This window comes from Sciurus vulgaris (assembly GCF_902686455.1).
Source record: "Sciurus vulgaris genome assembly, chromosome: 7".
NCBI classification, from domain to species: domain Eukaryota; kingdom Metazoa; phylum Chordata; class Mammalia; order Rodentia; family Sciuridae; genus Sciurus; species Sciurus vulgaris.
In genome coordinates, this window is record NC_136467.1 from 138,401,597 (window position 1) to 138,415,838 (window position 14,242).

The window sequence follows — 14,242 nt, forward strand, 5'->3', positions numbered from 1 at the left end:
CTTATATACAATGGCCTTATATTTTCCATCCTTTCATAAGACCACAGCAGGTGTTTTTCTGATGGGTCTCCATGCTGACCATTCATTGACTCATTATAATTGTTCACGAGATTGTTCATGAGAAAATATTCATGGAGAATTTTCTGTTTCTAGAAGCTAGTTTTAAAATTAAATATGCAAACTACCTCCTTCAGTGAATGTGGTTAATAAGGAGGTTAGGAAAACTAACTTTGACATCAGTATCTATTAGAGTCATTTTCTTCAAAGGACAAGTGTTTGTCCTTTTATCCAGGGGCGGGTTGTCAATTGCAGAGATAGAACGGTTTCTCAAGCAGTTGTGGTTAGTTATATGTCATATTAAAAATTAAAAACATTCTCTTCTGTGCAGATACAGATATAATCAGATTAACTTTATTTTAAGCATCTATTACATTCTTATTAATAACAATATACTATTAAGCCAGTTTAACAGTCTAGCAAAATGCATTTCATTTCTAAAAGTTGGGTATTGAAAGGCTTGGTAAGTGCTGGGATACAACTTAATGGAGTTATGTGTGATGTACCTGTAGAGGGGACCCAGTAACCCTCATGGCTTAGCACTGAAGGTTCAAAATCAGTTTCAAAGGCTGAGAAAAATGTAGTTATATAGACCAGAGCATGCCATTCTGACTTCTTATGTTTTTTTTTTTTTTTCCAAAAATAACAATCTACTGACCTAAATCATATCCAAGGCATTCTCAATGGGAAATTCTGACCATAAATCTTCCTTGTAAATAAATACCAGTAGCCTTGTCTGTTGGAGTCTTGGCACATAATACAAATGATGTTTGTACCCTCTGTCGTTGGGCCAGAACTGGCACTGGCTGCTTGCAGGGCTGTGTTCCTGTACCTTTCAGCACCTGAGTATTGAGGTGAGATCTCAACACAGGCAATATGAAGGAAAGAGAGAATCAGTGGCTGTCTGTCCTTCTATGTGTCTAGTCACTCAATCTACTAGTTTCTCTACTTGTTGGGCTCATTCTATCTCTGACAAAAGACCTGAGCCTGTGTCATTGTGTGAAGGAGATGATCCCAGGGAGACAGGTGAAGCATAATCACTAATTAAGGAGACTAACTCCTCATTCCTCCAGTCCCCAAACAGCCTCATTACTTTCTAGTTATGTACCCCAAGAAAGGTTAAAGTAAGGGATATTGGTTCCCGCTGATCAGGCCACAGTGTGACACCTATAAAATGCACCATAAAACTACATTATTTAATAGATCAGAGTATTGCACCTGCTTTCTTATCTCCTCTTAGGTGATTAAGTTTCCCACAAATGCAATTTGTTAATGTGGGGCCACATCTTCTCACAAGGTAAATCTGTGAAATTTGGCAGGCATCCTCTTGGCTGCAGGTGCAAGATGAAAGACCTTTCCCTGGCTTTGCCAAGATGAAAAATAATGCTGTGCTCAATTCCTGGGAAAAGTATTGTATCACAGAGGGTAGAACCTGATTCCAGGAAAGGGGAATAGAATTCTAAGAGCCATATCATGTGCTTCTCTTCCTTTGGGAGAGTATGTTGCCCCTAAAAGGCTGAGTGTGAAATCAGGAGTTTTAAATGAGGGCAGGTATTGAGCAAATCTCCCCATTAAGAGAAGTCCTCTGATATTTGATGCTGTAGCCATTTGCAATGATAAATGATAACTTTTGCTCTTATGCACTATGAGAGCTTAATTAGAGCTTAATTAAAGCTAATGCTCAGAATCCTTTGGAAGGTAGAGCGATTCAAAACTAACTTCCATGCTGGATAGCTTAGGTTTGGAAAAGAGTGTTTCTGAAGTATAGAGTGTCCCTACTCTCAGGCCCTCTCAAGTCCTGTCCATTTTCACACCTAAGTTAAAGCAAGAGCTATTTTTGCAATAGAATTTCCTTAGCCAACACTACCAGAAGCCAAGCCTGGGTCTATCTCAGCCTCCTGGGTATTTACTTAGAAGGTCGTCTTTGAATCTGCAAGTCCAGCTCGCCATATACGTGTCTCAGGGAGTCACTGGTCATACTGGCAATCAACTTCCGATGGCCAGGGACCCATGGCTGACACACTTCTTCCCACTGCACGGTGGAGTTGGGCCGGATTTCGCTGAAAGGATGGAAAAGAGAGAAGAGGTTGGCAGACTGAGCTTCCCACCTTGATCAAGAAGCAGAGAACCCTTACCTGTACCACTTGACCTCTTTCTCTCAGCCGATGGTGGCCAGAGGACTGAAGGACCAGGCTGGATGATTCAGCAAGTAGGAACCCAAATGAGGTTCCTACTGAGGCTTTGCAGAGCCATTCACCAACAATCCCATTGGGGCATGGTTCCTTCCACCTGTATATATCCTCTGGCTTCACAATGGAAAGCTGGGCTAGATCCACCCAGCCATGAGCCAACCAACTCTAGTTCCCTCTTGAGATCAGAGCTCTATCTGAATCCTCAACTGCCTTGGCTGAGGCCCTGGTGCTCTAATCAGCTCTTGCCAACCCCTGGGAGATAGACCTTGTTCCCAGGCTGAACATCTGACTGTGATCCTGTCTGCTGCCATCTGACTTTGAATATTTCTACACTAATTTGTAATCCCATCAACCACCATATTGTATTTCCGCTATCAATTCAGCTTTCTGTTTCTTGCCAATGTCCTAGTCTAGACTGGTAATTCTAGTAAGCTTTAAGGTTCTAGAGTTCTTCTCTTCTTTATTGCACACTCTACAATCTCCCCAAGTCTTGAGGACAAACCTACTCCAGTGGGTGACTGAAGTCCCTCAGGGTTGGGGAGATTTAGGTTTCCCTGGGGTCCTTCTAATACATTCTCCCTGGGAGAATATGTAACCCTGGGAGCACACAATATGCGGGTTTTATGTGGGTGACAGTGCCTCAAAGTAGATAGATCTGCTTCAACATATGGATAGTCAAACCCGTGAAGTCAGTTTTCCAATATCAGACAGTTGGCAGATGGGCAGAGATGGGATTTGACCCCAGGTGTTTCTGAGTACCTGCTCTTCCTGTGACTGCATATCATGTTTTACACTTTATTCTATAAGTGACACCTTTTCTCACCACTGTGCTTCCTTTTTCACAGGTTTTATTTTTCAAGAAAGACTTAGGTTTTTTTTTTTTTTTTTTTTTTTTTTTTTTCAGTATTTAAGGCTTCCTGCAAGTGTTGTATGTGGAGGATTCCTGGTCTCTGCTTAATGACTCTCAGGGAGGGCATGTGCCAGGTGTCCTGGCCTGGAACCTGAGTCAGTCTTTTCCTGGGGGAGTGGAAGGGAGATGAATCAAGACCATTATGAGCATCTTAGAAAGGTAAAAAAAGCAATTTATTTCATGGGGTTATTGAGGCAAGCATGTCAGAGTTGGCAAGGGCCTTAGAAATGACTTAGTCCAATTGTCCCATTTTATAGATGAGAAAACTGAGGTCCTAAGGAGCTTAGAGAATCTCCAAGGTCACAGAGTCTAATGGCCCAGATAAAGGAAGAGCTGGAATTATAGTCAACTGTCTATTCTTTTCTAGATTCCTGAAGTCAAATAGAGTTTTTACTATTTGGACCTTCACAAAAATCTGAATATCAGTACACAACATGCAGGTTGCTAGAAAGACCTCCCCAAAGTGAAAGAATTGGCTGCATCTACCTCAAAACAACACAGCACAGTCTGGCTTCAGGGGCGTCTGCACAAGGTAGAACTTGCTCCAAATATAACTTGTTCAAAGCCAACCTACTGATTCTCAAAAGTTCCTGTGTGGTCACTGGAAATGATATTTGAATTCTAGTGGGTTTGGAGGCCTAATGTTTCTGAAAATACTTAGCAGTTTTGAGCTTTAGAAGTTATGAAAATGGAGATTTTAATGATATAAGAACACTGAGGAAAAATAATTTTTGTCCCTGGTATGGTTAGAAAATGAGTACTATTATGCTTGGGGCATATGCTATGTTGACAGCTGCCTAATAGATGGAACCACAGAGAGCAAAGCAAATTTGAATGAATGCATCCATTTAAAAAAATCCCACATACTATCTAAATAATGTGTAATGCCCAGTGTCTGTATGACAAAATATTTTGTAGTGGTTATAAGCTCCAAGGACTCTGGAGTCAGGGCACCAGGTTCAAATTCTGATTCTCTTGCTTATTAGGTGTGTCGATGTGGAAAATTGATTTCCTTCCCTAAGCCTCAGTTTCCTCATCGGCAAATTGAAGATGTGGATTATCCTATAGCACTCATGTGAGAATGAAACCATCTGAGCAGGGAGGTCAGGACAGGGTCTAGTATGTAGTAAAATATTAAGAAAATATGTTAAAAGTTCAGAAAATATTTGTTGCCATCATTTCAGTTATACCAACATCTTTGTTTATGAGATGACAAGAGAGTTATAGAGCTGCTTCTCCATCTACAGACCTCACTAGATAAATTAGCTATGTGAGGGAGTTTCGTCAAATCATCAGGCTATGGCAACATTCAAGTTGGGGCAATTCTTAGGCCATATTGGACTTTTGGGTTGAACAGAAACTGAAGGGAATGGGACCATATATGGCTGGTTTAGTCCATAGCTATAGATGGACACACCTAACTTAAGCCTCAGAGTAACGTTGACGATATTAGTGAGCAGGCTGGAGTCTGTGCCACGCTCTTTTCCCAGTGGTGCGTGGACCTGGAAGGTGGTTGGGGTCTGCACCATGCTGAGTTTAAATGAATACTTGTCTCAGCACTCAGGAGACCAGGGTTACTCCACTTTCTCTGAAGGCCTGGATTCAGATGAATGGGAAGGTAGGGGATGAGGATCCAGGAGGAAACAGGAATTAGCAAGGATGCATTTCTTATCTGCCCAACAAACAAGGCATTCTTATCCCCCAGTTTAGAGGTAAGGAAAAATCCACTTCAAAGACAATGAGAGGCTTCCCCAAGATTGCACAGATGGTAAGTGGCGGAGTCAGAAAGGAATACTGTGGTAGGTTCACAGAGCCCACAGGAGAGGGCTGGGAGGCTGGAGAGAGACTCTACCTCCTGGACACCATGGAGGGACCTGCAGGCCAGGCAAAGGAGCTGGGTGCAGTGCTGAGTTTGCACGGGAATGGCTGTGGGAGGGGGTCATTGGGAAGAAGAACTGTAAGGAAAGTTGGGCGTGGCCCAAGGGCCTAGCCAGATGGACCTCCATTTGCCCTCAGGGGCCTGGGGCCAAACGGCATCCCTTCCCGGAGAGAGATAAAGGGAAGGGAGGAATACAGGGCCACATACCTACACCTGACCTCTTCGATGTAAAGGTAGAACTCCAAGATTTCCTCTAACATCCGTAAAACAATGTGTATTTCAGCTGATTCTGGGTACACATCCTCTGGGTTCAAAAGGGTAAAGGCCTGAGATCTCAGAAATCCAGACACCAAATTAGAAACCCTCTTGTCTCTCGCATCTTTTCCAGTGAATTGGAGAAGGCATCTGAGCCCTTGGGAGTTCTCTCTGTGGTGCTGCTCCAGGCATTGACTTTGACACTGATCATCTAAAATGTCGACATTAATGTGATATTTCTTAATGCTTTCCTTAATTTTGGTTCTTTATAAGTGTGGCTTTATACACTATTTTAATCAGTTATTTAAAAGCCAAATGATGGGAATAATGCACATATACATAACTTATGTATTTTTTCAAACCCAGTAAACTGATTTTATGTTTACTGGGTTGAAAAACATCGACCTTGACATTATTTTCCTCCCCTATAAAAGGCGGACATTGGAACACTGAACGGAGGGTGGGTAAGTTAATATTTGTACTGAACTTAGAACTGCAGCAAGACATGGTCAGTGTAAAGAAACATCAGATATATTACAGTTATTATTACTATCACCTCTACCTTTGTGGTTATTGTTTGCTTTGCTTGAACTCTCTGCAGAATAATTTAGGAAAGCTCTTGGTGCCTATGTGCAAAAAAGCAATTCTCTGTTCTTAATTTACATAAAGTGCTCATATTTACTTAAAATTAAATGTAAATTTAAGCTTAAGATATTTCTTTTTCAACAGCTGTGCTTTTTTACCATGATCCATGGTTCTCTTGACCCTGGTTTCCCATGTGATCCATCAGAAGCATCTTGTGAAACAACTTTCCTGCTTAAGGATCTGACCTAGGACTGTGTAATGTAGGTGACTACCTCAAACAGTCATCAAATCTTGATCTTCACCTCATTATTTGCTATTACTCATAAAATTATCTGCATAACCACAGGTACATATGAAAATATTCAGACATGAAGGTACACATGCATGTCATTTTACCTACAGATAAATGCATAACAGAAAGTGAGAAAAAAATCATTTGCTCATTTTGGTAAGCAAAGTAATGTTGAAATAATCCTATTTCCTGGGGATGGATGTTGTGATAAATGATTTTCAGTAATGTGCTGAGCTATCAGGATATACTGGCCATTTATCATCTTGAATGCACACAGGCAAATGGGATTATTATAACAACAAACTGCAGCTACCTACGGTTTGTCCTCTGTGTGTCGAGGTTTAGCTTCTGTCCTACTTGAGAAACAAAGTTTAAACTTGAGTCGCAAAATTGGCCAAGTTTTCTCTTGAAATAATTCACTGAACCAGATCATTTTTTAAAAGAGAAAAATGAATCTGGAAGATGAATTATTTGATGTTCTGGAAGTATCAGGTGCAGAAACTTAAAAGCTAAGAGTCTATAGAAATGAAGCCTTCAAGCATCCGAGATGGATGGGAGGCAGTGGGAAGAGTGGAAAGTTAAACCATCTTGGACCACACACGGGTTCCATATCTGGAAGACCCACAGCGTTTCCCAATACTGCCACCCTGGGGACCATACTTTTACATCTGCACCTTTGAGGAACGCCCAAGTAAACCATAGCAGATGTATTCACCTTGAGCATTGTGAGATTCTTGGGACAGCCAAGGTGCAAAGATAGCAGAAGTTTCCAGTACCCTCAGATAAAGCGTGCGTGGCTACTGTTTGAGAAGGAAAAACTGGATACAGCAGGGGGCTGTTTGGAAGAGGAAACGTGTTTCACTTTGCCTGAGCGATTCTTGCATCTGATTTGAGTGGGAAGGTGCGAGAATGGGTGAGCAAGACTGTCGTTTCTGACGAAAGCAGGGCTATGGCTGCTGACCTCTCCCTGTAGCTGGGGTTGATTTCTAATTTAATTCTTTCCCCCCCCTGCAACTTTCCTATTAATACAGGAAGACTGTTATATCTTGTGCTTGCCATTTTAAAAAAGCACTCAAATTATTTTCTGTGTTGTGTGCTGCATTGGTAATGAGGTATCTCTTAAAAGATGGGATACAGAAACTGAGACCTGTAATTCGAAAGAAATGCAGAGAGGCTTTGTGGGCAAGAACAGAGCCCCAGAAAGGATGAGTGAGGCCTTGGACTTGTGTTATATCTTACAGAGTTGGGTGGCTTCCATAAAAGGTGTTGGGAAAATTCCTAACATATCTGGTCATAAGGTGGTTTCCAATGTCCTCACTTCCCTTTCTATGCCTTAGAAGGTCACCTTGCAGGAAATGTGCTAGATTGATTGATGCTGACAGGGACTTATTTGTGGTAGAAATGAAAGTAATAAACCTCAAAGATTGGGACCCATTCTGAGTGTCACACTTTAAGAGGAGCACAGACAAATTGCACTGTTTGGGAGAGGGAGGGAGCTGAAACCACATTAGCGGCGAGAAAGATGAAATCGGGGTAGGTATTTGATCCCAGGTAGAGAAGACTCAAGGAAGATGGAGCAGCTGTTTGCAAACATTTGCATGTCACCAGATGGAAGAGACATGGGCCTTATTTTGTGTCAGTCCAGATAACAGAATCATCATTGGTAGGGTCTAAAGGCAGAAAAGATATGATTTCAGAGCTACTTGACTGTGGAAGGGACTCTCCTGTTGGGTGACAGTCACTGTCCATAGATGCCACAGATGCAGATCAGCAGGGCACAGTCTGACGGTGCTGGGTTTGGAAGAGGCTGAGTTCCTTTCATATTATTACAGATCCTGGGGCAATCTTTGGTCCCCAGCATGGAACCACAGTGATTGGGTCACTAAATCTAGGAGTTGGAAAGGAAAGACCTATAGACAGGGACGTCTTTCAACATCCTACTTGGCACATGGCGGTGCTCTGTGAATGCTAGTAGGACTGACACATGAGGTGGTATGGCAAAATGATGGAAATGAGTTCTGGAATCAGCCACCTTGAATTTGCATTTCGGCTCCATTCATATAAGCCATGTGTCATGGAGGCAACCAACTGACCTCTTGAAGCTCCAAATGCCTCAGCTATAGAAGAGTGTTGATAACTGCATCTCCCTAACTGGGGTGGTTTTAAGAATTCAATGATGGAAGTGCTGGTCAAACCAACCCTATTTTTACCCCAGACCCCAAAGACACAATCCATAAGAAGTTGCATCTTCTCAGACATTTTCATTGGAGGGTAGATGTGATCAGAAAGACAGAGAGAGACAGAGGAAGCTTCCCATGGCCCCAGCTGCCTTCCTGCTTTCTTCCAGCACTTACCGGAACATCTTCCTTTTTGGTCGTATCACTCCAGGACCTTCCAGGTATAACCAGACATTTTGGAGAGTTTCTTTTAAAGGGTTGGTGAACTCAACAGTGACAACCATGTCTGAACCAACAACTGCAGTGCCTCGGACCTAAGTCAAGGGAGAACACAGCTCATCAGTACTCAGTAAAACCTCTTTTCTGCGCCACTGTTTCCTTTGCCATTTACACTTTGGCTGAAGCTTTATAGGATGGTTATTAGTTGACTCTGCAACCAGCCTGAGGAGGACTGCATATTGCTTGGACTTGAGGATACCTATTGAGAAAAAGATGGAAAATTACTAATTAGAATCACACTCTTTCCCTCATTATAAAAACCATCCTAATTAGAGTTCAGGTTAATAGCTGTGGCCACTGGCTGCTTTTTGTCGGCAGGAGGTGGGAGTGCATTTGGAGTAGCAACAGCTTTCCTTGACGAGGGCAGCCGAGCAAACTCCACTTCTGGAAAGGACATAGACCTCCTACCAGGACGTGAGGGATTCCTGAGATCAAGAGAGAGAAAATACTCTGTGGGACTTGTGCCTTCTTGCTTTTCAATGTCTAAGGAGAGAGTCCTAATTGTTGAACTTGAATGAGGAATCTGGACACTGAGACAGGGACAAGAGACTTTTCAGCTACAGCCACACCAGCTGAGTCCAGCAGAGGAGAAGTCTAGGAGGATTTAAGGCTATTTGTGGGTGAATTTGGCCATAACCCTCCCCCAAATATCAGGTATTTGGCAAAGCATCACTTAAGAACACCAGAGTTCAATGTCGGCTTCGACACTTGCTGACAGTGGGGACCCAGGTGGTCACTGATACTTTCTAAGACTCAGTTTTCTTTTCTGTAAAACTGGGCTGACATTCATATGGGGTGATGTTTGTAGAATGCTATTATTATTATTATTATTATTATTATGCTTTATGCTGTGTTTACTATGTACTAGGCATTTGTAACTACACACTTTCCCAATACAAACTTAATGTGCTAGAAAATGGCCAGAGTGCTATAGGATTTTATTTTAGTTTTTTGCTTAAGGAGTACATATACCAAATGGACAGATCTGTATAAGACCTAAAGCACTTGAGAACAAGATAAAAAAAAAATAATATAACAGTTCCTCCCTCATAAGAAAGGGTTGAGGTGAGATAATGCACAGAAAGCTGTTTGCAAGGTTCATGGCAAAGGCTCAATACATTATAGCTCATGCTTTCTTGGAGTGGAAGTGCTCTGGGTAACTTTATTCACCTTTTATTTTAGCACACTTTTGACTCCAATAGTAGCCCAGTGCCCAATAAATATTTGTTAAGTTAGGTGAACTGTTTAGAAATGGAATTTACTGGTTGCTTGAGTTTTCTATGTAACAACCTGGTCATTATTAGACCTTGTTTCTTTAGCCAGTGTGTAACCTGGGAAACTTTCTTAAGAGTGGAGGTAAAAAGAAAGGATGTCACCCAGATAAGAGGACCCTTGCTTACTGACTCTGTAGTAAAAATAAAATCTTATGACTTTACTCTTCAAGTCTTAGTTTATGACTAAATTCATGCCTATGGGATTTTTTTAAAATCTATAAGAAAATGAAACCTTCAGCAACTTCCCCATGTTTGTTACACTCATAACCCCATCACCTGGGTAGCAGTGGGTGGAGAGATGGGTTCAGGGGGATCAGAAGTGGAACAGACAATGGTCATGATGGTGTCAACAGTTGGCACTTGGCCTGTGTGCGAGGTCAGGTGGTTAGTGCTTTACCACTGTGGAGGTCTTGACCTACCCCAAATGATTAAGTTAGAATCTCATGTAGTGGAGTCTTTCATTCATTTATTTTGAGCATCTTTGTTAATTACCAAGGACCAACCCCAGGTGGGAATGCGTGGTTCTCACCTAAGCCTCACAGCACAAGGTCTGAGTTTGTGTCAGCTCTAAGACACTGAAATGAGATGACAACAGAATGACAGCTGTTCCTGTAAAGAAGGAGAAGGTTTTCTGGTGTAGGATCATTGGTGCAGGAACTCCATTTTATGAAAGAGGAAACTGTGATCCAGAGAAATAAGTATCTTGCAGGAGAATTTGAAGCTACAGACCAGGATGGGACTCAAGGTCAAGTCTTTCTAACTAGAGAGCCTGAACTTAGAGCCCAGGACTGCATGCCCAGAGGGAGCCAGCAAAGGCAACAACTTAGCCTTAACAAGACAAACCAAATCAGTTTGTCCTGAGGTCTAGACACCAGCCAGGAGCAAGGGAGCTTTCCAGATTGGGTGGGGGACAATGTTGGATTTGGAGCCACAGCAACAAGACAGTGAATAAATAAATAAGGTCTAATGGGGGAGAAGTCAGGTTAAATAAGGAACATACCGGAATGTGAACCAGAAGTTCATTTGTGGGGCTGCTGGGGACAGAGTGTGAATGAATTAGCTGTGGCAAAGCCAATAGTCAAGGTACACATTTAGTGCAGGTCAAATGTCCCTTATCTGAAATCCCTTATCTTGAAATGCCTTTATCTGAAAAAATTTTGAAGTTTTTCAGATTTTAGGATATTTGCATGGAATTTCTGGTTAAACATTATTAATATGAAATACTCCAACATCCAAAATGTTTTGAGCATCGTGTTGTCACTCAGAAAGTTTTGGCTTTTGTGGTTTTTGGATGAGGGATGCTCAACCTATAATTTGAAAGGCTGGCCCGCGGGGTTGGGTCTTGCAGATAACCTTCAGATTTGAATATGCTCAAAAGGTTAGGCCTCCACGAATAATTTCAGGTATCATGACTGATCAGGTTCCTTCCAGGTATTATCTCTGTGATTAGCTGCTGACACAGGTACGTCAATATTGCCTGGAGTCCCTGACGCTGGGGACAGAGGACACTGGGGAGCGATGGAAAGGTGAAAGGAAGGGCCTTTCCCTAGTTGTTTTGCAATTAACAAAGACCCGATGTCCCCTTTTTGATGTTTGTCTCTTGCATTCATAATTTAGATTTCCTGACCCTGACTACTGACATGATACTAATCTTAGAAACTCAAATCAACCCAAATATAAAAATCTGTCCAATGTTCAACATCACCTTTCCTGTTTGGTAAATTTAAGTGGAGGATTCCCTCCTATTTCCTTGGGGGATAAGGGAGCCTACACATAGTGTTTCCATGTTATGTGTTGATTGGATGTTGTGTCATGTACGGTGTCCATGAAACGCTGAGATCAATGACAATTTTGGCAGATGAGGTCTGTTTTCATCGAATTCTTCCATGAATCTGCACAACTCCCTTTTCTTTAATGTTATTAAAAACAATTATCAGTATAGCTGCACTTCTGATGTTCTTGCTTTTATAAAACCTTAAGTAAAGAGACACTTTAGGCAGCCCAGGGAAGTTTAGATCAAGCAGGAACTTTCCTGTGTATCAACTTTACAGAAGCATATCTATTACATGGACTTGAGAAAAAGAATACAGCATAAGTCTTACTTGGTGACATCAATTGTTTTTCCAAACATTTTGATGGCCATGATTTATTTTGCAATATACCATTTAAAATATCTCTGTTCTTTAAAAATCAATCTGTTAATATGATGCTTTCCCAAGTTAAATGCCACTCACCAATACTGACATACTGAGCTTTTGTCCATTATACTATTTCATGATAATGAACAACTACACCCATTCTTCAGTAAACAGAAAAGCCACACGCATACACACACACACACACACACACACACACACACACACACACACCAGGGGAGGGGGATGGGGGGATATTTATGTAAACTTTTTGGAAGGAATTACTTTTTAGGCGATCACAAGTTACCTTCCTCTGCTCTACAAAATGTATAACCATATTCAAAATTGAAACTGAAATGAAGAAAAAAAAGTTTGAAAACGAGTGAGAATGAATTAAGTTGGCAATTTGATTCACACAATTTATGAGATTCACCTAACAGTTCTTATTTCAAGAGCTTTCAATCATGACTTCTATGTATTATTGGAAATTGAATTCTTTCCCTCTTCCTCATCCTATGGTCACTGCTGGTAATAAGCAAATGTTTGTTTGCAAACTCTTCTTACCAGCTCCAGCATCTGCCCTGCTCCCAGCTAACACTTGGGCTGGTATTTAGGGAATAATGCTAAAGATTTTAGCACCATCAGGTTGTTATATAAGTCTATGCTAGACAATATGGCAGCCACTAGCCACATGGAGCTGTTTCAATTAACTAAAGTTAACAAATTTAAAAATTCATCTCCTCCATAGCACTCGCCATATTTCAAGGGCTCTAGACCTTCATGTGGCTAATGGATTTCATACTGGAGGGTATGGGTTTGGAATATTCCCATCATCATAGAAAGCTCTATCAACTTATTTTAATCCTCACATGAGGATTATTGAAACCTCTACCCATGAAGTAGATTCTGTGAGTCTCATTTTACAATGAAGAAACTGAGACACAGAACAGCTAAGTAACTGCCTCAAGTTCACTGAGCAAGTAGATGAGACTTGAATACAGACAGACTGGTACCAGATCCTCCTTTAACCACACCCCATAGTGACTTTTTCATAACAACAGCAATAACTTACCTTTATTTAATGTTCACAACAGTTATTATTTTCATTATTTTACTTCTACGATTATTAACTTACATTTTTAAATCCCTACAGGTCTGGCTTGGAGGTAGGTAGACCTTATTATTAGTATCCCCATTCTATTGGTAGAAAAGTAAAACTTAGAAGATAAATAAAAATGCTTACAGAGCCAGTAAGTTGGCAGAACCAACCCGGATATAAATCTAGGTCTTTTTGATTCTAAAACATTCATCTTTAAACACTATCTACACTGTGATCTCTGACAGATGAGAGATAAAAATAGTAACTTTTTTTGTGGGAATAGCTTCTTTACTTTCTGAAATCCACTGAAGAATCATTTGCAGTGTTAGCTTTTTATGTTATCACTAAACCCTCCGTTGAGGACAATGATTATAAGTTGACCCTGAACTAAATTTGAAAACACATCTACCACCTACCTTTCTTTTTGACTTCGCGGGGAAAGAATTAGATTCCTATGCCAGAGTGAAATGCGACAAGGTGGCCTTGGGACCTGGATATATATTACCTGATGATAACAGGATTTTCTATTTAGGATAAAGGTAGAGACACCATTTTTAAAAGAATATCCAGTAGCCCAAAAATAGTGGAATTGCAAGACAGGGAGGTGGGACTGGTTTTACTCTAGATGTTTTTCTTTGTGTGTATGTCTTTTATTATTTGTTCTTTTTAGATACACATGATGGTAGAGTATATTTTGACATATTTATACAAACGTGGAGTATAGGAAACGCTTAGACCATATTATGATCTAGGTGTTGTGGCAAACAGCAATGGCTCATTTTCTATCTCAAAGGCTCACTGCTACATAGCTGAGCTGGGGGCGGGATGGAAATCACACTGTGGAGTGGCAGAGCTTGCCCCAGGCTGGAGGGTCCTCACCTGGGGTCCCCCAGGGTAAATAGGCTTTGCCTGCTCAGAGTTTTTGATGGCAGGACCTCACAGAGAGGTGTGTTTTGTTTTCCCCACAGGTGGCCTGGGGCAATTGTGTCTGGGAGGGTAGGTGTGTGCACACATACATACACAGAATGATGTTCTTCTAGGAGAGTCTAAGGGGAAAGTTAGACTCAAGGTCTAAAGACTAGGGGCTGACGCTGTGTGTCCTTGGGCA

The 14,242-nt window shown here is 41.3% G+C and overlaps 1 protein-coding gene across 2 annotated transcripts in view; it reads right to left on the reverse strand.

Moving 5' to 3' along the window:
- Positions 1-389: 389 nt before the first annotated feature.
- F13A1 (coagulation factor XIII A chain) overlaps positions 390-14,242 on the reverse strand; it is a 167,871-nt gene continuing 154,018 nt past the window's right edge. For both annotated transcript variants that reach the window (XM_079147894.1, XM_079147895.1), the window contains exons 14-15: positions 8,525-8,661; positions 390-2,117 (exon numbers count right to left, since the gene is read on the reverse strand). In XM_079147894.1, coding sequence (XP_079004020.1) covers positions 1,964-2,117; positions 8,525-8,661 — 291 coding nt within the window. In that variant the 3' untranslated portion in view covers positions 390-1,963. The remainder of the gene's footprint in view (positions 2,118-8,524; positions 8,662-14,242) is intronic.